A 23,807-nucleotide genomic window follows, 5' to 3' on the forward strand; every position below is an offset into this window, starting at 1 on the left:
GTTTTTTATTCACGTGGAAAATTGGCAAGTTGTGCAAATGGCTAGTTTTGATCTTAGTCATTTTTGTCACAAGTATTTGACACAGGTGAGCGGTTGTAGCACCTCATTAAATCCCTAGCAAGCTAATTTCTTATAGCGGCCCACCAGGGTTTCTGTTTGGTGTCACAAGGTGGTTTCTACAGAAAACATTAGAGCTATGTTGAATGTTTTTGAAGCTGCAAGACACTGAATATTGTAGGTTAACCTCACTGTAAAGACTGGAACAAGTAGCTTGTGTATTTTCCATTTAAAAAAAACCAAAAACTGCCATTAATGTTATTTGTTTTATGGGCATTACAAAATAAATCAATGGCAACACAGCTAACGTAATCCCCTTTCTCTCTCTTTCATTTTTGGTGCTCCTTTTCTTTAATTTTTCCTCCCCTTTGGTGCCACTGTTGTTCCCTTGTGTACAGTCAAAAATGATATCACCTCTAACTTGATGCTTTTTGTCCACGTGACTTGGTGCTGGATGGCTACTGAGTTTATTAATTTGGTTTTGTATGTTTTTTCTGTGTGATTATGTGTGCATATCAGATGACTAGACTGGCCCAGCTGTTACACTACACTAGCCTGAGTCAGGCATTGTTTTCCAAGCCACTATCCCCGATCGGGCCAACGCAGCCTTCAAGGGGGAATGTGACCAGGAGAATAGCCCGCTGAACCTTCCAAGATGGACACCTTGTCTCTTTTTATTTATTTTTCTTTTCTTTTGGTTTGTTTCCTTTCATACTTTCCCATGTTGTCCACTCTCTACTGTCTCTATCTAGAAACTACAGTATTGCTTATCTCTAGCGTTGTGTTTATATTTGTTATTTTGGTTTGTTGTTTTGATTATTGTCCAACCCCCACCCCCCTCTCTCTTTCTGCTACAGCTGCAGCTTGTGTGTGATTGAATTCTGTCCAGGTTGCTACGGCATACCGGTGGGATGTGTATTACACATGGGATGCTAGGAGGATCACTAACCCTTTACTCTCTTGTCTCCTACTCCCGTTGATGTAGTGAGGGGCTAGACATTACAAAAGTGAGACCCAGTAATAAAAATTTGTACCTAATTTGAAAATAGAAGCTTAAATTCTATGTGCACTTATGATCTGGAGTGACTTAAGAGTTTTCCCCTCACATTACTACACTACAGCTTTGATGTGGATGTTGAGTATTTAATAATAACACAGAAATGATCAATTTAACATCATTTTCTCTTTGAACTTGGAAATTCGTGACACATGCATTAATGTTTTGCGTCGTTGTTTGTTTTGAAATATTTCTTAGCACTAGAAGTGTTAGGAAACTTGTCGTATTACAAAAATGGTCATTCATGCTCAGTGCCTCCAGCTATAATGAACTGAATTTGTAGTTATTTTGTCTCTTATTACCTCTTCTCCAGCAGATTTTAATCCAGAATGGAATGAGCAAAATTCCTAAATTCGTTGTTTTTATAGCTAAGTCTTGGCTAACATTTCCTACAGTTCTTAAAATTGTTGTTCTTTTCTGTATCTGATGTTCTGTGTGCTATTAGTGATGCAGCCATTGGGGTTGTCTTGTGTTGCACACCTTTCCAACACTGCGAAACGATCGCCCCACGGAAAAGCGCCCATGCTTGATATCGTATGGTTCATGACCAATATGTTTCCAGTACAGGTGACCCATGCATCAAAGTGTTGATTCTCTGCATTGTGCTTTTTTTTTTTTTTTTCTTTTTTTTTTTTCCCTTTTGATCTATGAAAAGAGACCAAGGACAAAATCAGTGTTCTTTTGTTTGTGAAAAAAGTTAAGATTTTTGCACTTCATTTAAAAGAATAATTCAAATTGACTGAGAAGAATAATTTAATAACAGCAAAGTAAGGATGCTCGGTCTCCAGTATACCATGAGTAGACAGTAGCACACTTGTAAGCTGTATGGGGAAGTGTATGCTCTCTTTCTCTCTAGAATACAGTGGGATAATTGTGCAGACATAGAGGAGACAGAGAAGAGTCCCTCTATTGCCTTCACTAATATCTGCCTCTGTCCTGCAGGGAAAATCCCAGAAGAGGCCAAGGCCTTGTCACTATTGGCACCTGTCACTCCAGTACCCAGTCTGATTCCTGGCGGGGGACTGCTACCAATTCCTACTCCAGCTCCACTTCAGAATGTGAGTCAGCATCTTATAGCTCTCTTGTTGTCTTGGATAATTTTCTGTCATGTAGGTGAAACCCGTGTGTGTTATACACCCTCAGCTGAACCTCCCGTTAGTGAATCGGATGTCAGCCACTCTTGACCCCACAGCATCTGTGCACTCCCAGCCCCCCCTCATGGGAAATGTGGATCCCTCAAAAATCGATGAAATCAGGAGGACTGTGTATGTTGGCAACTTAAACTCACAGGTAACCAAATGTCAAATCTTTTATAAGATATACTCTTAAGGCTGTGTTCACACCTTACCTATTTGCTGTGGTTTAAACAAAGTTTGGTGTGTTTGCCAGTTTGGTCCAGTTTGTGTAGGCTGGTGAGAATGCCGCAACCGTTCTGTGGTGTCGCCATGTAATTTTTTGGGGTGAGAGCACAACAACATAAGACAATAAATTTTGTGATATTTCTACGAATTCAAAAGCCTGACTAAACAAAAGCACAAAAGCAGGATTCCTCTGCTCAGCGTGGCTGCTGATCTGCTCTTTAGTCAGCCAACATCTGTACGAGGTAACCGTGGTAACGTGTAAGGTCATCAGTATGTAAATGCAGGTATTTTCCCAGATACCTATGAACTGGAAAGTGGTAAAAATGTGTGTTGTGCTAGTGACTATATATTTCATACATTTTGATAGTTCCTGATTGAAACTTAGTAACACTTAAACAATAAGGGTGTTGATATTCTATATTTTTGTATTTGTCAACAAATCCTATGAAAAGACCAAAATCAACAATGCATTATTCTGTGTAGCAATCCTTCCTGACTTACCTACTGTGTCTGTAGCTCACAGCCCTAAGCCTATTTATTCCGATTGAAGACTTAAGAGGTCACAAATTTATGGTTTTGGTTTTTTTTAAAAAAAAAGGGGTAAATCATTTTCTAAAACAGCTGGGCACTGTAGGTCTTAACCCAACTTTATGTTACTCAAACCAGAATAAATAATGTTTTTGTTGGCGACTGTTTTCGGCCACAGATTAGATGCTCTAGTGAGTATTTACAGCAGCAGGACAGTGTATGTGAGATTGATTCAAGATGAACAACAGTTCCCATGTTCATCGTCATGAAGGAGCATGTTAGCCTGGGGACAGTGTGGCTCGTTGATGTGTTTAAATAGTTTTTTGGACAACGGTGGAGCTCTATAGCACAGAAGAATAAGAGATATCAGGCTTAAGATACACAACACAATACTTGATAGCAGGATGAATTCATTTTTGGTTTTGGTCTTTTAATGGGATTTGTTAACAATGAGGAAAAATATAGTATATCACCAGACATATCCTTTTAAGCAGCAACAATCCTCTTGACTCGACAACAATTTCCCTCATTCATTTTGCTGTGCAAGATCCTCTGTAGCTGTCCCATCACAGTTCATCACAGATGGGCACCGATTAAAGTCTCACTAATACTGCTCATAGCCATTTTCTTCACAAGCTCTTTGTGAAAACCAGAGAAGATAAATAAAGCCTTAAAGTGATGTGAAGTGCAGCATGATATGCTGTCAGTCACATCAATGAACCTTTTCCTCCCAGTGACGTGTACCGGCCAACATTATGGCGTTACAATTTGTACATTTTTCTTCACACAGACCACAACTGCAGAGCAGCTGTTGGAGTTCTTCAAGCAGGTCGGAGATGTAAAGTTTGTGCGAATGGCTGGAGATGAGACACAGCCGACACGTTTCGCCTTCGTAGAGTTTGTTGAGCAAGAGTCTGTTGCCAGAGCCCTGACCTTCAATGGAGTCATGTTTGGGGACAGACCCCTGAAGTATGTACTTTTTGTTAAAAGATCATTCTACAGCCAAATCCTGCATAAAACACTGTAAATGAAAGAAACAAATTTGTTCCTTGTCATGATCCGTGTAATTTTGAAAGCATAAAACCCTCTAGTGGTTTGTGTCAGGTGATATTGTTTGATGTTTTTCAGGGTTAATCATTCCAATAATGCCATAGTGAAACCCCCAGAGCTGACGCCACAGGCTGCTGCTAAGGAGCTAGAAAATGTGATGAAGAGGGTGAGGGAGGCCCAGTCCACCATTGCTGCTGCCATAGAACCAGGTGCAGCATTTCGATTTGTAACATGCATCAGGGGTTTAATAAAAACAATGAAGCTGTGTTAGATTCTTATTGCCAGTTTGCTGCTCTTGCTCTAACAGACACGAAGACGCGATCCTTAAGTCAGTCTGGAAGGTCACGCCGGTCGCGCTCGCGGTCACACTCCCGTTCACACTCAAGAACGCGCAGGAAAAGGTCCCATTCGAAACACAGGTGCATATTTAATAGTCAGGGTTTTGAGATTTTGGTCTCTTGATGTTGTGATCAAATGATGACAGGGACATTTTTTCCTACTGTTGGAGTAGGCCATCGCAGAGGTCGTGGCCCAGGAGCGACTCCCACAGTTCCCGAAGCAGCCACAGGAGGCAGTCTCGCTCCAGGGACAGGAGACACAGTCGTAGTCGCTCAAGGTATGCTGTGAACAAACAAATTAAAAGGCATTAATCTTCAAAGGATATGTTTTACTTTGAAACAAGTCCAAATGCTGTTTAATTCCCTGGAGCCAAGCTGCATGTGCAGCACCATCTGCTGCTGAATTTTAATTACATATACTACAGACCTGGAATAATTTAGGTAATAACATACTGTATTATCAAGAAAATCACATCTGATCTACTAGTGCCACGCTGTTATTTCTGCCCCTGGCAGTAGCGGTCCCCAGGTTCTTAATGAGCCTAGTAGCTGCCTGAATTCGGCTCCTGCTGTCTGTGTCTGACACCATACTATCTTTTCTAAACCTTTTAATACAATTAGTTGTTTTATCTATAATACAGCTATGGATTTTGACCTCTAATGTTTTTGTATCTTTAATGGTAATGCACTTCCTGACAAACTGCTGCTTTTATCGTAAGTAGCTCACATTGTCTCCAAAAATGTATTTAATCCAGTTAATGTGCTGTTATCAGGGGCCACAGGAGAAGGAGTAAGGATCGATCCAGGAGCCCTCGGAGGAAAGCCAGATCTCCCTCCCCAAAACGGTAAATCCAGGAGATCTCATCATGCTAAACTGTTTTGAGATGTTGTAAAGAATGAGCTGTTTAAGGTTCCTGTGTTTGTCCTATGTCATTTCAATGTTTCTAGGTGAACTTACGGTCATGTGTACGCAAATATTTATAAAGAATTTGGTGTCTGCAAGATTGTGACTGGTTCTTGTTGTCACTTTCATTACTTTGGCTTCTTTCAGAGGTAAGAAAGACAAGAGGAGGGAGCGCAGCAGGGACAGAAAGGAACGCTCCACATCAAGGAAGAGGAGCCGCAAAGACGAGGACAGGATAAAGAACAAGGCCAAGCCAATGAAGGTAATAAAGGCTCACACTTCGGGAAGCCTTACCAAATACTTTGTGCTGATACTCGCTGACGTAGAAACTACTGACCAATCTCAAATGAAACTGTCACACTACTGATAATTTAATAAGCCGAGCTTTGTCGCACAAAAACCTTTCTCGGGCATGAAGAGAAAAATGAAGTGTCTGGCAGAGAGGAGCGGAAGGAGCTCCCCTCCAGCAGTGTGCTAGGAGGAAGACATTATTAGTGACCTTGTTTTCCTCCCTTAATGAATGCTGTATGATTAGTAGAAGTGCTCGATAAACACCTGTCAGCTGATATGGATGCAATTTGTGAGCAGTTTCCTAAATTATTGTCGCCCTTAATTATCAGTAATGCAGCTACGTTTTTACAGCACAAATCTCTTTAGTAAGGTATTTGAAGAGTGAACTAAAAACAAGTCATTAAAATAAAAAAATAAAAAAATTCAAATATAATTTCACTCAGTATTGCTACTCCTGCTCCTGCTTGTCTGTCGTTATAGAAGTTATCTAAGTAACACAGCGTTGAAAAGATTCCATGAAATTCTTTGCAACTTAGAGGTCAGGACATAAATGAGGTGAAATGCAACGAACAGGGCACTTAAAGCATAGCCTGTATTATTTTTGTGTCGATGGAAAAAAAAAAAGTTTGTTACCTGCAAACAAGTATAGATAAATCAAGTAGACAAATGAAATGAACTGCTGTGATCTTACTGGTATTTCTTTAAGAATATTAGCGCACAGTATATACAGTATGTTGTCACGGGTAAATCCTGTGTGCAGTCAGTTAACTGTTGCTCCTTGCTAAAATAAAATCTAGGGGATTGGTACTAAATATTTTAAGGGAAGAATGGGAAAAGACGTATAAGCCAAAGCGCACTTTTTTTAAAATGAAGGGCTCCCGGCAACTGATGCTTAATTTTCAATTTGGAAGAACTAGAAACTTTCCACACATCAAGGTAAGTTACATTTTACTGTGCACTTCTTGTATGAAAAAACAGCTGGATATTGCTGTAGGAACTGATCCTTTCTCACACAGTGCAATTATCCCAACTGTGTGGGAATTTAAAAACATTTGCAGAGCAGTGAGGAAAGTGTAGACATTTGCATTGTAGTAGCACTGGGGTCTTTGTTCCCACTGCAAAAAGCAGGCCCCTCTTTACATTCAGGACATCACTAAACTCTGAGCTGCCTGTGTGAGAGAGCCTGTATGTGTGTCCTACGCAGTGTTGTGTTAGAAGAGTGACTACAGCAGAACTGGAAAAGATGAACCAGGTAAAACCACTCGTGGAGAATTTTCAGTGTTCTCAGATTCACAGAAGATTTACCATACGCCCATGCAGTATCAATCGAAAACAGAATCACAATCTCATCACAATTCATCTGAGTTGAAATAACAATTTAAAAAAGAATTTAAATCATAGTCTCAGTCCTTCAGTCACAATCAAGTGCTAGAGAAGAAAACTAATTTAGAATCAAATTAAATTTAGAAAAACAGCAAAATAAGAGATAACACGTGCGATTCTGAGTAATTCTAAAGTTCATTTAGTACTTAACCTCATAAGAATGGTACAAACATCCCCCTGAACGTTATGCAGGTCTGATCCACAGCTACCTAAAGCACTTGTGTTATTGCTGCCGATGGAAATTCGACCAGGCATTAAATCCAAGGATTTACTACTTTCTCCAACAGTCAATGTGAATGTTTAACGAGTGTATTTAATAAAGACACGAAAGATTGTAAATGTTTGTGTGTTAATAGCTTAAGCACATTGTGTTTGTCTACACTTTGTGTGTAGATGAAGATCAGATCAGAGCTTAATATAATAAATCTGAAAGAATGCCATAAAATCATTGTCATTATATGATTCGTTGTCCTGAGTTCTGTGTTTTTAAAATCAAAAATCCAGGAGAGAAATCCAGGAGAAGAGTAATATACAGTGAAAGTCATGAGAAAACCTTCAACCTTAACTTTTCTTACAGTTACTGCAGGATGGGTCATGTACTGGCCTTTAGCTTAGGCTATTGAGAAACTGGCCCTTCACGTGGGCTTGTACATTCTGGCTTTACTAACCACATACAGAATATTACTAGGCCCTCTCATTGTGCATAAAGAGATTTAGAGTGTTGTCCTATTTTTTTTTTTTTTTTTCCAGTTTCAGTTCAGTTCCAGTTAAGATTTCAGTTATTAATGCTTTTATTATTTCTTATCTACCTCAAGAGTTTCCTTACATTGTTGGCTTTGCATATTATGTGTGTTTTGGCTGCTGTAACAGCGCAATTTTCCTTTGGGATTAATCAAGTCATCTAGCTCTCCTTGGCTCGGGTCTGTTACTGATGAATTACGGTCATCAAACTGATCGAGAAGCCTAAAGGTAGCCTCAGAAAGGAAAAAATGTAACTAATTAAAAATCTTCCTTCCCTCACAAAATACTAACAGATACTAGACAATTGGATCTTGTGTTAATTGACAGACTCTGGTGAAAATGCACTGGCATACAATTGTGTTTTTTATTATTATTATTTTTATGTTCTATTATTAAGTATTACTCTTAGTACCTGAGCATTTTTTTGTTTTCACTCTGATATTTTTGTCTGTCTAGGTTTGACTGTTACTCATTCGAATGAGTTGTTATTCCAGGTGGAAAGGGACTATGGCAGAGAAGAAAAGGAAGACTATGAAAGTGACAGAGAAGACTCAGCCACACCCAGTGAGGACATGACACCATCGCCCTGCGTCCAGCACAATGGCAGCTACAAGACTCACAGCGAGGAGGACGCCTCCATGGGTGCAGACGGCACCAAGTGACTGTTACACATTACGGAAACGAATCCTGTTCCATCAGATGATCTCATCAACACCCACTGCGTGCGTATACATCCATAAACACCGGATAACCACTCACAGCAGTGTGTTTTCCCCATCATCGTCTCCTGTTTTAGAACCTGATTTTTGATAAAGTACGTTCTTGGCAACACACAGATCCTGTAATTCAACTCATTTTCAGCGTCCCACCTAAAGTGCAAGTGAGCACTCAGCATAGCAGAGATAGCCCCAACTTTTCTGCTTAGCAGGCCAGTTGATGATATTGAAACTTTTAATGTAACACAACAATACAACACTGCAAGCTCAGAAACTACAGTATGGGGGAGTCAGCACCTCAGCAAAAACTGTACATTATAATCTAATTGAACTGGATTGCACAATATTGGACATATTGTGCGGTGCCCTTCATGGCTTGAATAACCCAAGCACTTGTATTGTGTCCATGTAGATACTAACACCTGGACCAGCAGTTTAGAAAAACCTCTGCAGGCCCGTACCAGCTGCATAGCTAACGAGACTATTCATAGTCTGTCACCACAGGATCAACAATGTCTCCCTACCCACGACTTCTGGAGCTCTCTCAGAAAAGTCGTGCCAGAACCAAGCCGAGGTCCCACAGGACTGGTTTTAACTTCAGATCGGTCCTAAAATGTTTCTCTCCATTCCTTCAGTGACACCCTGACCGTACACTTCAATAGTCCAAAAAGCATTTCAAGCCTCTATAATGATTATTTATGTCATGCTGTAGTATATATGACATTTCCTTAAAAATGTTTTTGTCTTAGTATTGCAAATAGCAATATGCTGCTATAATCAGTAACAAAATGTTTTCGTCTTAAATTATGTTTTATTTATTTGAGATCAGAACTGCAATGGTTTTCAATGGTAGAGAGATTTTAAAATGTTGACATTCACCGTAATTACTACACAAGGCCTACATGCCTGCGGTGCATGAGAATCAGTGGAAAAGTAGGGTTTTTTTAAGTAAATATCACAACGGAGAAACAAAGAGGAGTTGCTAAATGCAGAAAAGTGATAAAAATGAATCTGCGCTCTACTGTACATTCAAATGCAGGCACTTAAAAGCACAAAAAAGGCTTGAGCTGGCAGCTATTCTGGGTTGCATCACATTTCAAGCTTTATTCACCTCCTCAGGCAGCATTTAATGCAAACTATTAGAACTCTATAGCAATTAGAAACTGCAGTAAAACTTTATCATACTGTGAGCTCAATCTGCGTCTGGCTCTGTTTGACTGTGACTTCAGTTTCATTGGTAACTGAGTAAAATATGAACAGCAGAATTTGATTTTATGGATGTTCTAATACATTCAGTAAGTGTCTCAGGGCCCCCAGTTAGGTTTCTTACATGGCCTTTCATATATCATATGGCCACGGTTTTCAGGGAGAGTAATGCAGCCCAAAAAAGTACTTGATACTGTATGTTGCATCAGTTGCATATGTCAAAACATAAATAAAAAATACTTCCTGTAAAATAATGATTTATTATATAATCCAGGAAGTACCCGTTAAAACAAACTATTTTACCAACTAAACCAGCTCTATTCATTAGCCAGCTAAAATGTTCATTAAAACCTAGGACCTCTCCTTTCATGTCATTGAATTTATGAAACACTGATGTGAAAATTAAATTTACTTCTCACTTTTTGAGGTTTCGTCAGTTTAAAGTGTTGTTCTTATTCTGCTGCTGTGACCCTGGTGTGGTTGAGACAGGAACTTCCCATATTCTGTTTACTTATTTACTGAGTGTGAAAAAATGGTACATTACATGTTTAATACATGTTCCTTGATCAAAGAGTGAAAAACACTGGAACGGTGAAAAGATCTCTGATGTTGAAATGCTCACTTGCCCTTTTTGTGTTGTTTAAGGAAAATGTGAACTACAAGGTCTGTGAAGTGTCCTTTATTCCCAGTTTTGCACCATTTGCCTCTGTCATCTGGGAACTGGGGTGTCCTGCAAAATGTACGGTGTTGATTTTATGACTTGAAGTGTTTTAATTATGAGAATGCAGAGTACAACGTTTCAGTGAGCCTGTCTCTAAAATACTATCCTAAAAAGATAAATTTTTCCTTTGGTCAACATGAATACATTGCTTTATTTCCTAATTTTGTTTTGTGGGTGTACATGTTTGCATTTTTTTATATTTCTGATAACCAGTTGTTTCAAAAAGATCATAATGTATCATGTTCCTTTTCCTGTCTTTTGTTGTAATACTGTGAGGGGGAAAAAAACAATTTACTGTTGTATAACACAATACAGGCCTATACTGTAAAATGATGGTGGTGTGCAGAATGTCTGTTGGCTCATTTTTCTCAAGAAAGTTAAAGTTCACAGTGGCCATCTACACAAGGCTGAACAACATACTGCTTGAAAGCACAGAAGGGTCAAAAAGTGCCTAGACATAGATTGTACAGCATATTCTAATAAAATATGGAGACTTATGGACAGATGCATCCTGAATTTATTGTTACGGATGTTGAATTGCTGGAACCGAGATGTTATGTTAAAGGTGCGATATACGTAGGTTTTTGCTATCGCTACAAAGCCAACGTTAGCATTAACAGCGGTTTACTTACCACTGTAAAAGAAACGTTGTGAGTTCAGCATCAAACTTAATTCCTTTACGCGCCAAGAGCTGTTGTATTGTAACCTCTTGTGAACACAACAATAGCTGAAGTTCTTGGTGAGTAAACAGCTGTTAATGCTAACGTTGGCTATGTAGGGATAGCAAAAACTTACATATAGTCCCTTTAAAGTATTGTCAGCTGTCTTTTGTAATAGCGGAATAGGCTGAACCTTCATGGGACTTTTGTGGATTCTTTTGATTTATTTCTGTCATTTTTGGTATTAGCAAAGCTGGTATTGATTGATTGATACATTGTGTCAAAAATGTATCTCTAAACTGGCCCCAAATTGACATCAGTTTCTATGAAAACTTGTTATACTGTAAAAGGATACTTTAGGACTTTATGGCTGTCTTCACCAAATTCCTCTTGTTTTTTTCTTTTACAAATCTGACTTTACAGTCCTTTTTTTTCTTTTCCCGCCTTTTTTTCTATGTTGACAAGGCTTCAGTTTGAAGTGGTGAACGTGGACTTGTGATAATGTTTAGTAAAAAGCATTTCCAACACAACTGACAGTATGTGAAGAACTTTATTTTTTTACATCAGTGTATCCACTACATATAGTATATACTGTAGAAACATGTTTCATGATTTTCCGCTGGGGGACCGGGCAGTTGATGTAAAGATCTGGTAACACCGTTTGTGAAGAGCTTGGACGTATTTATCCGATCCTCTTCAGTTTGAAACAGTATATCTGCTGTTTTCAAAAACACTCAATAAAGAGACTTTTCATTCAGATGTTTTGCTTTAGTTTCTTTGTTTTGTCATACCACCAAGTGAACAATGATCTGCTTATTGATTTAATTTTTCTCAACCTTTGATTTCCTGGTTTAGGTCTTTACGCATTTACATTTAGTACAAACATTCATGTTTTCCTCAGGATGAGCTGTAAATTGACTTCATGAATCTCTGGCATCATGTCAAAATTTGAATGTTTCCAATACTTTAGTTTACATCTACTTAGCCTCAGCTGTACTTTGTTTCGTGCAAAGTAGCAAATGTCACCGTGTTAACAAGCTAAACTAATATGGTGTTGGTGAAGTATTGGTACCCTCACACCTCACTGAAACAATGCTCCATTATTCCTGAAAAGTGTTGACATTAAAACCTTTTGTTATGCATACCTGCATGCCTTTGGTTTGCCACATACAGAAGCTGTGGGAAAGAGCTAAGTTCCTGCTTATTCCAGAAAGGTCTTCTAAAGTGGCCTGGACAAAATGATTGGTACCCCTTAGGAGTGGTGATAAATAATTGGATTGTACTGATATTTTCAGCAGACTGTTGTCTATAATCAGTGTCACAGAGAGGTCTTTCTTCAGTCTTATTCATTCAGCCTATTTAAATGGAGTCCTCATTGTGCCCCTTGGTATCACTGTGTGCACCACACTGAATATTGTTTGGAGAAAGAAAAGGAGATAGTTGAGGAAATAAGGAAGAAAATAATTGCCAAGCATGTTCAAGGCAGAGGCTACAAGACCACCTCCAAGCAGCTTCATATCCTGTGATCACAGTTGTTAAAATTATTAAGAAGTTTAAAGTCCATGAGACAAAAGCCAAGCTCCCTGGATCTGGCTGCCAGTGGAAAATTGACCCCAAATTGCATCTGGCACAGGATGCCTTGAATCTGTGAGGCCACAGTGAAATCAGAAGATTATTAAGGGGGCGGCTGTGGCTCAGTAGGTAGAGTCCACTAACCGGAAGGTCAGTGGTTCGATCCCCGGCTTCTCCAGTCCATATGTCGAAGTGTCCTTGGGCATCAAGTTACTGAACTTTGGGGTTCACAATCTAGGGCAAGATACTGAACCCCAAATTGCCCTGATGGCTGTGCCATCAGTGTGTGCGTATGGGTGAATGTGGCATATAGTGTAAAGCACTTTAAGTGGTCAATAAGAGTAGAAAAAGCACTATGAAAGTGCAGTCCATTTTAACATTAAAGAATTCCGGAGCGAACCATGCTGCGAATGTCAGAGAGGTCTGTTTCAGTCACAGGGCATAGTTCCTCGTGGATAATAACCCAAAGCATGCATGTAAAAACACCCAAAAGTGCATTAGATCATTTTGAAGTGGCCTGCTGTGAGTCCTCATCTTAATCAAACGTCTATGGAAAGAGCTGAAACTCACAGGCCCCCATCAACCTTAGAGAACTGGAGCAGTTTGCTCAAGTCTCATTAAGAGCTACAGAAAGTGCCTGATTACAGTGATTGCCTTACAAGCGTGTGCCACAATGTATTAGGTTAAGGGGTCCCAATGTTTTTGTCCATGCCATTTTCCTTTGTTTTATCAGTTAAATATGTTACATCTGAAATCAAAAGCAGCATGTCTGTTCTATTAAATGTGGAACAGAGAATAGAGGATGCCAGTTACTTTTCTCAGTTTCAACTTATTTCAGAGATTTTTTTTTTTTCTTTTTTAAGTGGAAGCGTATCAACACTTCTGGCTATGTTGTTCCTGCTAAATGCATGTTGTCATTGTCGTCGTGACCATTTTAGCATGATGACTTGAGCATATAGCTCAAAGCACCGCCGTGCCTGAGTATTTATACCTACTATTGCAGGTCCTTGGTGTTGCAGATGAGTGAAGATAGTAAATGTGAGTAAAAGCAATAAAAAAATGAAGACTGAGATCTGTTGAGTGGAACAACTGCATTGCAAAGAACCCATTAATACATCCATGTTTATTAGGTCATTCCGTTAGCAGTTGTGGCCTGTAAATGAGGGCATTTTCAGTCATGTTTGCATCATCAGGTATTGACATTTACAGATGAAAATAGGATAATGAATGTTCAGCAATGTATAAAATGTAATGTACATGTACAGAAATGAGCAGAGATGATGTGCATGGACAGAAGAGACTGTTCAAGTAGTGCAGATATAAAAGTATGTATAGTAGAGAGGTGGGAAGAGAAAGACACATTCTTAAGAACCTAAACTGGACTTCTGTCTTTATATAATATATTTTTACCTTGTTTACTCAAGTTTCTCTCTTGATGGTAATTATGGCAGTTGACATAAACATTGAGCTAAATGTGCTTGTACTTTGGCTATTGATTATCTAAGACTCAATGAATCCATCCCGTCGAACTGCAACAACCAGCAAACAGTATGGCAGCCCCTCATATTCAACCTTTTGACTGCTGACAGTGGTTCTTTATTGATCCTGTGTTCCTTGTTCTTCGTGTTCTGCAGTCCAGTTCCAAGCTGTTTTCACAAAATCACGGACATCTCCTCTCTGCCCAAGATTGGACTGGTACGAAATTGTCCACATAGTCTAATCCAGACTTAACCGCAGTCATGTGTGTCCCCTATGGATCACTTTCCATGGCCTGAGCGATGGCTGTATTCGCTGGGAAGCCCTCAGGCGTCACTTGCTGAAACATTTCCATTGTTGTATATTCACTTGAAAATGCAAAAGGATAATTCTGGAAGTTTGTCTGTTTCGTGTTCGAGAATGTGTCTGGTAAGATATCTCTAGTTGCATCCTCTGTCTCTCTTTGGGTCCAATCACAAGTCATTTCTGTTGAGTCTCCCTCATCTTCTGAGTTGTGGAGAAGCGGTAACTCTGATGGTAATGTAATAGGTAGGACCACAGCTTCTTTCTCAACTATCTGCAGACTATGCGTATCCCACTCTTCTACCTTCAGAGTGTTGATGGACTCTAGGAGTTCCTAAGTGAAATACAAACAGTATCCACACACACACAAAAAAAATCCTTAATATAGCCATTTCACAAGCTTATACAACATACTTCTATGTACTATGTAAGTTAAATTTTCATGTTTTTTGTCAACAGCTTTAAAACAGCAGTAGGAAGTTTGCAGTATACCTCATTATAGGTATTTCATCAATATCTCTTATAAGGCTCATTAACCCAATTTACTGTAATGTCTTTACTGTCTGGTTAGTTGCTTGAGGTTTTGTCTGTCCTCCACAATCTTGCACAAAAGTAAACCTGTTGGTACGTTTACTGAAAGCACAAACACACACTTACCATTTCTCTGGGTCCTTCTATTTTCTGCATAGCATTGCTATTTCCAGGGTTAGGTATGCTGGGCCACAGAATAATTTTTGCTCTAGATAAAGTAGATAGATTAGGGGAAGTTGAGTAGAGTAGATTTAAAGTAGATACATATTTTCCCATGATAAGAATTAGGAAGTTTGTGCCACATAAATTTTGAGTTAGTAATGTAATAGTGTACCTTTTTATTATAAAAGTTCCAAATATGAGCACGGCCGCCACAAAAGAAAACAGAAAGATAGCAACACTTTTAATAACATCAAAATATCCTATGGAGAAAAAATGGCAGAAAATACACAGTTAATCAAATTGTATCTTTGGAATTTGATGCAATTATAAATATAAAAAATTTGCTTCTATTAAGAAGTTAAAAAGTTTTTGGATTGATATAACCTTGGGGATACGTTTTAAAGATGCATGCTGTGCTTCGTACTCCTGCTCCTGCCTGGGTGAAACCTGATACCTGGACCTGGTATGGTGTGCCTCTTTTGAGATTCCCCAATTCATAGGTGTCAAACTCCGGATCCACTGTAATATCTGCAATCAAAGACATTTGTTTTCAACTTTTTTGTTTTCAAGTTTTCAACATATCACAAATACAACTTGGACCAGTCTGTTTTAAAGTTTTGCTTTAAGAAATTCCAAGTGATAAATCATTAGTTCACAACAGTTTTTAGCCATGCTAACGGTGTGGCTCTAGGGATGGCAGCGTCAGTCGGCCCACCACTTTGGCCAAGACTGAAATATCTCAACAACAAATGGATCGAGATCAAGATCAGAGTTTGTCCAAATACTTTGGCTGATGACCAAATGCCGGTAAAATTAACGACATTCCCATCAGCCTCAGCTGACCAACTTTTTGTTTATTGCTACTTAGCAAATGTTAGCATGCCAACAGACTCAAATATATTGGTGACTAGGGTACTTGCTAAACATCAGCATGTTATTTAGCATTTACCTCGAAGCACTGCTGTGCATTAGCCTCACAGAGCTGCTAGCATGGCTGGAGAATCTTAGTCTTGGAAAAGGATTCTGCAAGGTTTTAATGTCTAAATTCTAAAATAAAAACACTTTCACATTAGTAAATGCTGTCATGTAGATAGAAACATTATGTTGGTGGGGATAGGTATTTGACTGTAACCTGTACATTGATAGGTGTTCTTGTAACCCTACTTGTCAAACCTACTTCAGTAGCTCGCTAACCATAGCGTTTACATATAACAACAAGAATAGATTATACGGTTTTATAGTTTGTCTGGACAAGCTAGTCCCAACAAGCTAGTTTATAGGCTCAAATTTCACAGCAGCGTCAGCCAAATCATCAGATTCTCTATCAGACCACTAAAGCCATAAATCAACTGCAAATTTTGTAGTGACTGTGTCTATAAAGTTTGTACAAATTGTTAGCATCTGAATTTCAGTCTGAATTCATTGTTCACAAACGCCTAGAGATTACGACAGTAATATAAAAAAAAACAACAAAAAAAAAAACAGCTGGCGGACAGGAAACCCACTGATAGTCATACATTTAGAGGCTGTGTGTAAGTGCAAGCAAACAATGGGAGTGAAGCAGGCTATATCTGAAGCTAGGGACGTTTCTGCTGAACTTAACAGTTGAAATTATGATTTGTATCTATGAATTGGCCAAAACAACAAGTATAGAAGTTAGTTTAAGGTGGATGTTACGTACTTGTTTCTGTACTTGTCCCCTTGTGGTGGTACTCACTGTAGTGGATTATGTAACCGAGTAGGAAACCTCTTATATGTTCCTCTGGGATGGACGACCACTGCAGCACCACTGAATTCAGCGTCACATTGTAGCTGCTGATGTTGGGAGCACTGACAGGAGCTTTGCAGACACAATATCAAGAAGTCAGACTGTTTGTTACTGATAGGATGAGAAGAAACTCTCAGTATTGGTCTTTTAGATATGATCTTTATCCTTGTTTGCTAGGGGCATCGCTATTGGGAAGAAGGTATTGGTTGATCGGTCAGCCAATTTGGTTCAGAGTAAAATATCTCAACAACTTTCGGATGGATTGCTGTGAAATTTTGCACAGACATTTATGGTTCCAAGAGAATGAATCCTTACGACTTTGTTGATCCCCTGACTTTTCCTCTTGCGCCACCAGCAGGTTGGTATTTAAAGTATCTCAACAACTGTTGGATGGATTGCCATGAAATCTGTTGCAGACATTCATGGTCTTTGTGAACTTTGGTGATCCCCTGACTTTTCATTCATCAGGCCAAAATTTCAAACTGTCCAATACTTTGGTTTGTCTTTACAACAGCTTGGCTTTCTTCAAAATGAGCATTACCGCCTTAAAAGAGCTGCTAGCTTGGCGTTGGACTGTTAGTCCAATTTATTCCAATAACATTAAACAGTTACACAAAGACATATTGGAAATGTAGAGAGACTTTCACTTACATCCTTCAGTGAGATAGAACTGGGTAGTCCCATAGGTGCTCTCACTGTTGTTGATATACTTCATGTTGCAAGTGTCCTTGTTTGGTCGTGTGTGCAGAATGATGCTGTATCTCTTGTAAGGCTCCAAAGGCTCTGGTTATTTAAAATAACCAAATTGATTAGCTCAGAGGCTGGATGCTAAATGTATTTAATCCCATACCAAAATCAAGTCTGTCTCATAGAGATTATGAGTATATACTACCAATTTGCAATAGCAAAAAGATTTTTGAGAGAAGCATAATGCCAGCTGAATAACATTTTTTTTAAAAACATAATAAGGAAACATTTTTAATAACCATTTCCAGCAAGTCACATAATGTTTATACAGAAAGTATCTGCAAAACATTCACTGACAACGATTTTAATTTGTTTTCCTATAATATCCACTCTTGAAATACAGAATTCGTTTGTAGCAGCTTAAGCATGATTAATGTTTGCTTGGTCATGTTAAGACATTCGCAGTACAAAAGGCAACAGTGGCTTGAGGCACGAGACGGGACATGTTCACTTACTTATCATTAACATGTAATTGAAACCACAGTCTTACCCTAACTTTAACCAAAGTAACTCTGTTACCTAAATCTAACCACAGGCACAACTCAGGATGTGAAGCCTGGTCTTCAGATTAAAAGTCCTACACTTTTTACAAAAATGTTGCACTCCTTTCGTTTGAAAAAAAGAAACAGAACAGGCCGCAGAACGTAATCAATCCTGCAATCACAGATTCTTCAAAATGTACTTGGCAAAACAAATTCGTAACATGTAAACAGAATTTCTAGAAGACAGAGCTGACCAAGACATGTTAATATTTACACACCTGGTAAAGGAGATAAGGTCCTATGGTTGTTTGCATTCTGATAAAAGGACATGTATATTGTTTTATGCCCCTTTTTGTGCCACTCCACAGAATAGCAGACGTGGGTTTTGATGAGATCATCTTTCCAATAGACAGTAAAAGATGTACTGCTGTGGACTGTAATGTTCAGCTTGCCATCTACAACACCTGTAAATACAAATGTATAATCATATTTTAATCTAATCTTATAACTCTGTAGGCTTTGTCAATGTTAGCGGGTGAAAAAAACTGTATTAGCTTTTTCAGTCACTAAAAACAGCCTTGCTCTAAGTAAGAAGACATAATGTTTGATTAGATTTTTGAAAAATCACTGAACTTTTCAGCTGACAGTGCTGCTGAGCAAAGTGAGTACTCACTGGAAATGTCCTCTGGCTCTGGTATTGTCTGTCTTAGAGCTGGGGAGGTGCTAGCATTGTTGGCAGCACTGATGCTGACATGATAAGCTGAATAGGAAAGAATCAGTCTGATCTCAGGCTGACTGGTGTTGATCGGTTCACACGGGGCCTCTCCTGATGCTTTACCAATGGTCACATAGTAGCCTTCATACAGCTCTTTTGCAGAAAACTAACACACAGGGTCCTATTATTATGGTGCTAACATCAGTTATGGCTACACCCATATATATAATTTATTTATTGTTATTTTATTTTTTCTGGTTGAAGGAAAATGTTTAGGAGGTAGATTTGAAAAATTACCTTCCAGTTTAGAGAAAGCAGCCTGCGGCCTTGTTTCTCTGCAATCTCAGTAACTTCCAAGTTGACAATGACAGGCTGTGTTTTCAGTTCTGAAAGAGGACATTTTTTTTTTTGTGAGATAAGAAACAATATTTCAGCTTTAACTTCTTTTTCCTGTTCTTGTAATCATATAATGAAGTAAAAATACTTTTTTAGACAACATTCTGTTGCTTTTAATATCATATAAAAATATAGGATATTACAGTAGAAACCAACTGACCTGATGGGACAGTGTAAGTCTTACTCCATGGGCACTGTGAGCATTTATCATTAGTCACACATTGTATCTGTACAGTGTAGATCATCGAGGAGTTTAGATTCTCCACTGTACATCTCTCTCCATTTTGGGATTGCACCAGCGGCTGTGAGCATCATAGAAATGAATGAACACCAGGAGGCAGTATAGAAACCATGAATTCACTTGTTTGTTTTTCTTACGACTAGATATTTACTTCTTCGTTATTGTTATAACCCTAACTCTGACCAAAGCCTGCTTCACGAGATGGGGTTGTGATTATGCGCGTCCGCCTAGGAGCCAATCTTTTTAGGCTCCCATTACCAACGCAGGCATGGTCGAATATGCAAATTTATGCAAACCAATAAAGCGGGATTGGCCCTAACTAGCGAGGCTGGCTCAACCAGCTCTCCCAGACCAAAAAAGGCTGGCTTCTTCATTATGACATCTAGTAATTATAGCTTTGATACCAATATTCACAGTGCCACCCTTACAAAGCCAGGTTTACAAGGGCTGAGGTCGACCAACTGACTTTGCTTGGGTGTACGTCACCCGCTTCACCCTTAAAAAAGACACTTTCGGTTAAGGGTTGGGTCCAGGTGCGTCTCTGAAACCTGGTCTCAAAAATTTCCACCCATAGACTTTGAATGGGAGTGTGCCGCGATGTTTAGATTTGCGACAGCCTCGCAGCTGCACGCATTCTGAGACACCATTCATAATTAGGTTTAACATGGTAAAGCCGGTGTTTCGAGCCCCAAGTTTGGACCTTATTTAATGTGCTAATCTTATTGCTCTTTTATGTAGGACAGACCTAAGTGCATCAGAAGAAATTGGTACAGAGAGAAGACACAAAACAGACATACCCACAGGACACACTAAGAGCATCAGAAACATTCAAAGAAATCACGAAAGCTCCAAAGTGAAAGGTTTAAAGGGGAACTCCATTTATTTTACACATGAAGGTCAGTTTACTCGTTATGAAGAGTACTACTACTAAGTCCGTGAAAACAGCTGTATAATGTCTTTGGTGTCTCTGGAGGGAGCGATTTAAAGTTTGAGAAAATAACCCTGATCACCCTTACAGCATCCTGAGTTCAGGCTTGAGATTTTAAAAAATTGAGAGAAAATTTGCATTCTAAGCCGAAGCCATGGAGTTGGACATATGAAAGTATTTAGACCGTAGACTTTTAGCCTTACTTTAACCTGTCCCCCAAATTTTATGAAAATCCCTGTTCCATTCAGAAGGTGCAAAGCATTGGCAGTCTTCTGAAGTTCAGTATTTGCCTGTGGGGTGTCAAGACTTAGCCAGTCCTAGGATCATGTCTGGTGAACAGCAGTTTCCTATTTATTCCGCATGAAGTTAAGAGTTAACTTCAATTTTTTTGTGTTAACAGGTGTTTAATACTGACCTTGTTCCATAACAGACTGCCCAGTGCTTTATATCTCACAGAGTAATATTTGATGGCCCTTATGTCCTCCAGTTGCCATTTCACATTCACGTCTAGTTTTCCAGACTGACGCCTGAAGTACACATTATATGGAGGATCACATCGCACTGAAATATTTAAAAAAAAAAAAAAAAAATCACCTAGATTTATATCTGTTAGAGATTTATCATCAAAAAAACATGAATAAAAAGAAACTTGAACAGAAATACATTTTTGTGGACTTACACAGGCTCTTCGGGGAAGCCCTAAAAACTGCTTTCGTGCAATTTCTTGACTGGCTGTTTTCAATAACCTCAACAGTCATGTTGTACTTTTCGTATAAACGGATCTCTTTAGACATTATATTGATGTTGTTGTATAGTTCGCAGTGTCTTCTGTGGGCAGACATACTTTGAAATAAGAAATGGTGATTATTAAAAATATTAATGTAAAACTCATCAAAAAAGGACTTTGGTGCTACTTACAACTGATGTAAGATGACTGTGTAAGTCTTTCCTGACGTGTGGTTCCCAGTTTTCCACACACAGGTTTTTTTACCATTTGAATTGTATTTTCCAAAACAGTCCAAATCATGGACCCCATCTGAAAGTGAGGCAGCGTATAGAAATAATTAACGGTTAAAAAAAAAACAACTTTTTTTCCCCCTTAGTTTCTAATGATTTTACAGTGGATGATACAACTTGGGATGAGGTTAGATATATTTTCATTACCTTGGCGAAGCTCACAGTGCTGATATTTGGATAAAATTTCCATTGACTTGCATTTCACGGGAACATCTGAAACTAAATTAGCATTCTCAAATGTCGTTATTTTTACGAGAAGTTTTTGTCTCACAGTGGAAAAACACAGAATTAAATATGAAATATATTTTATGGCGGAGGATGCACTTGGTAATATTTGTGGCTAATTTATCATTGTTTTCTTTGCAGAAAAACAATGTGTTTCCTGTAGGAAAAGCGATACTTGAGTAGCGGTGTGACGACTGAGGACGAAGCCAAGATGTTGTGACAAAAAGTAACATATGCCTACCTGTAGATGCTTGAACATGAGAGGAGAGTGTAAGGCAGTAAGCGAGAATCAGACCTTGGATGCGAACAACAGTGGAGGGTAGTTTTAGCCAAAATCTGCTTTGAATACAGAATACTGGAGTTGATTGAATTTGATAATGGTTTTAATTCATTACAAAGAAAAAGAAAGAGCGGATTCCCCACCACCACCACCACCCCTTCCCTTTTCCTATAAATACTTCACATTAAACATTTATCGTAAAGTAACAGAAAATAAAGATAGTTATGGCAAAAACACAATTTATAGACAACTTACCGAGGATGAAAAGATGTGAATGGCTTGCACAGGAAGAACATCTGGAGTTTAAAACGTCAAACTGAAATCCGCAACCAACCATGTTTCCTGGGGAGCGACTGAAAGACTGAAAGCGAGAAATGTGTGGCTGAGACAGTCTGACGAACGTAATCTGCCGCCACTCACGAACATGATGCAGAATCTGCTCATTTAGGAAATATTTTGGGGAGTTATACACTCTGAGTAGAGGGGCGGGGATACATTTTGACACAGTTCATTGGAACTCAAAGAAAGACAGAACATTGACTGTGGGTCTGCTGTAGTTTGGAGAAAAACTGTTTCTATCTTCATGCTTCTTCTTTCCAAAAAATAAAGCTGCTCAGCATATGAACCTGCACCAATTCAAACGACAAATTCACGCTGATATGCAATAGGTTGCCTCAAAAGCCAAGGGTAAGGACTGTCAAGTAAAGGAGATACTCATTCAAACAATCTTTTGAAAGAATATCCCTTTTCTTGGTGATGTTACTGAAAAAGAGTGTGACTCAAATTAAAACAATTTTTTCCCCCCGATGCAAATTCAGGAACTCTTCAAGCTTCTTTTGCTTTCAAAGAATCAAATGTAATTTTCGTTTGAAAAAACTCAATTTGCAGCACACTAACGGACGGCGAATGTGTCATCTTGAATCAGAGGATTAGTCATTTCTTTAAAAAAAAGTCAAGAGAACAGACTTTCATCTTCATCAGTTTTTGTATCTGAATGAACTGTGGTAGAATGGAAAACATCTCTGTAGTGCACGTGCACGCTGTCGGAAGATCACTGCGGAACATATATTTAAACTAATCTGAAATACGCTACAGAACATTTCTCCAGTTGCTAATGTATAAATTATTAAATTGTTGTTTTTTATCAGAATAGTAAAAAAAAAAAAAAAATCCCACACACCGAAGTTAAAGATCCCATCCTGACATGTTTTGAGACATTTAAAATACTCGGCTTTTAATAATAATAATTTGTCTAATATGTTAAAGTTCAGTTACCTTTTTTTTTCCATCTACTGTTTATTTCTCATTGTAAAATCCATTATCTGTGAATGTGCAAATATTTTTCATTTAAAAAATGTGACTAAATCATTCTGCACTGTGAGCTATAAGCAAAACCCATCTCTGAGTGGATGGAGACTTGACATTTATGTCAAGTCAGATTTGATTCTTTTCCAAAAATAGGCAAACCAGAAAAAAAAAAAAAGCAGATTTCTATTTGATAATCAGGTCATAGGTGATATAAATGTGAGATGGCCATGTAGTGTGTGAGGCCAGTGGCTGAAATTCATTAGCAATTACTTGAGGCATTTCACTTGAGGCTGTTTTCACAGCCTCTGTGCTCACATTAAATCCAAGTTTAAGACAAGTACGTGCGAGCATGATTTTTCTGCCATCACTCCTAGATTGAAACTAAATCGCGGCACGAAAATATGCAACTCCCCGTGCGTCCTGTGTCCAGCAATTAAACTTTTGAAGCAAAAAAAATTTGCATATTCACAGATTCTGGAATTTTCAATGGAGAAGAAGGAGTAGATGTAATTTTAAGAGTTTTAAATAAGTTTATTGAACTTTTTTTAAATGGATAAAAAAAAAAACTATGATTCATAGCATTTTTATATGGCTTTGAGTGAAAAATCTGCATTTTGTGTTTTTTAAATTAGGTCCTTTTACCC

The 23,807-nt window shown here is 38.6% G+C and overlaps 3 protein-coding genes across 9 annotated transcripts in view; 2 read left to right on the forward strand and 1 right to left on the reverse strand.

The window, feature by feature from the left end:
* The window catches only part of erbin (erbb2 interacting protein), a 47,865-nt gene extending 47,163 nt beyond the window's left edge, over nt 1-702 (forward strand). Inside the window, exon 24 of the mRNA XM_040158091.1 lies at nt 577-702. Within this exon, the coding sequence (XP_040014025.1) occupies nt 577-702 (126 nt within the window). The remainder of the gene's footprint in view (nt 1-576) is intronic.
* The window catches only part of srek1 (splicing regulatory glutamine/lysine-rich protein 1), a 29,447-nt gene continuing 5,658 nt past the window's right edge, over nt 19-23,807 (forward strand). Inside the window, exons 1-11 of one of the 4 annotated variants that reach the window (XM_040156954.1) lie at nt 19-1,064; nt 1,560-1,681; nt 2,057-2,172; nt 2,258-2,404; nt 3,794-3,972; nt 4,132-4,262; nt 4,361-4,472; nt 4,565-4,669; nt 5,165-5,236; nt 5,443-5,557; nt 8,205-12,123. In XM_040156954.1, coding sequence (XP_040012888.1) covers nt 1,651-1,681; nt 2,057-2,172; nt 2,258-2,404; nt 3,794-3,972; nt 4,132-4,262; nt 4,361-4,472; nt 4,565-4,669; nt 5,165-5,236; nt 5,443-5,557; nt 8,205-8,372 — 1,176 coding nt within the window. In that variant the 5' untranslated portion in view covers nt 19-1,064; nt 1,560-1,650 and the 3' untranslated portion in view covers nt 8,373-12,123. Of the gene's footprint in view, nt 1,682-2,056; nt 2,173-2,257; nt 2,405-3,793; nt 3,973-4,131; nt 4,263-4,360; nt 4,473-4,564; nt 4,670-5,164; nt 5,237-5,442; nt 5,558-8,166; nt 12,124-23,807 lie in introns of those variants that run through there. The other 3 variants (XM_040156955.1, XM_040156957.1, XM_040156956.1) reach the window with 3 other exon arrangements.
* On the reverse strand, nt 13,671-22,273 carry LOC120806147 (interleukin-31 receptor subunit alpha). Of its 4 annotated transcripts, none has more exons than XM_040156951.1 (16): nt 22,111-22,273; nt 21,817-21,870; nt 21,498-21,569; nt 21,252-21,369; nt 21,013-21,176; nt 20,749-20,894; nt 19,325-19,466; nt 19,066-19,154; nt 18,727-18,934; nt 18,332-18,517; nt 17,476-17,607; nt 16,738-16,896; nt 15,441-15,584; nt 15,229-15,316; nt 15,021-15,102; nt 13,671-14,697 (listed from the first exon to the last, which is right to left on the reverse strand). In XM_040156951.1, the coding sequence occupies exons 1-16, from the start codon at nt 22,190-22,192 to the stop codon at nt 14,335-14,337; spliced, it is 2,229 nt and encodes a 742-aa protein (XP_040012885.1). In that variant the 5' UTR covers nt 22,193-22,273; the 3' UTR covers nt 13,671-14,334. The 4 variants fall into 4 exon arrangements, with proteins under 4 accessions (XP_040012885.1, XP_040012886.1, XP_040012883.1 ...); XM_040156952.1 differs by having other exon boundaries at nt 21,013-21,161; nt 21,817-21,911; nt 22,111-22,263; XM_040156949.1 differs by having other exon boundaries at nt 21,817-21,911; nt 22,111-22,263.

The sequence above is a fragment of the Xiphias gladius genome, chromosome 20, assembly GCF_016859285.1.
Source record: "Xiphias gladius isolate SHS-SW01 ecotype Sanya breed wild chromosome 20, ASM1685928v1, whole genome shotgun sequence".
In the NCBI taxonomy this organism is placed as follows: domain Eukaryota; kingdom Metazoa; phylum Chordata; class Actinopteri; order Istiophoriformes; family Xiphiidae; genus Xiphias; species Xiphias gladius.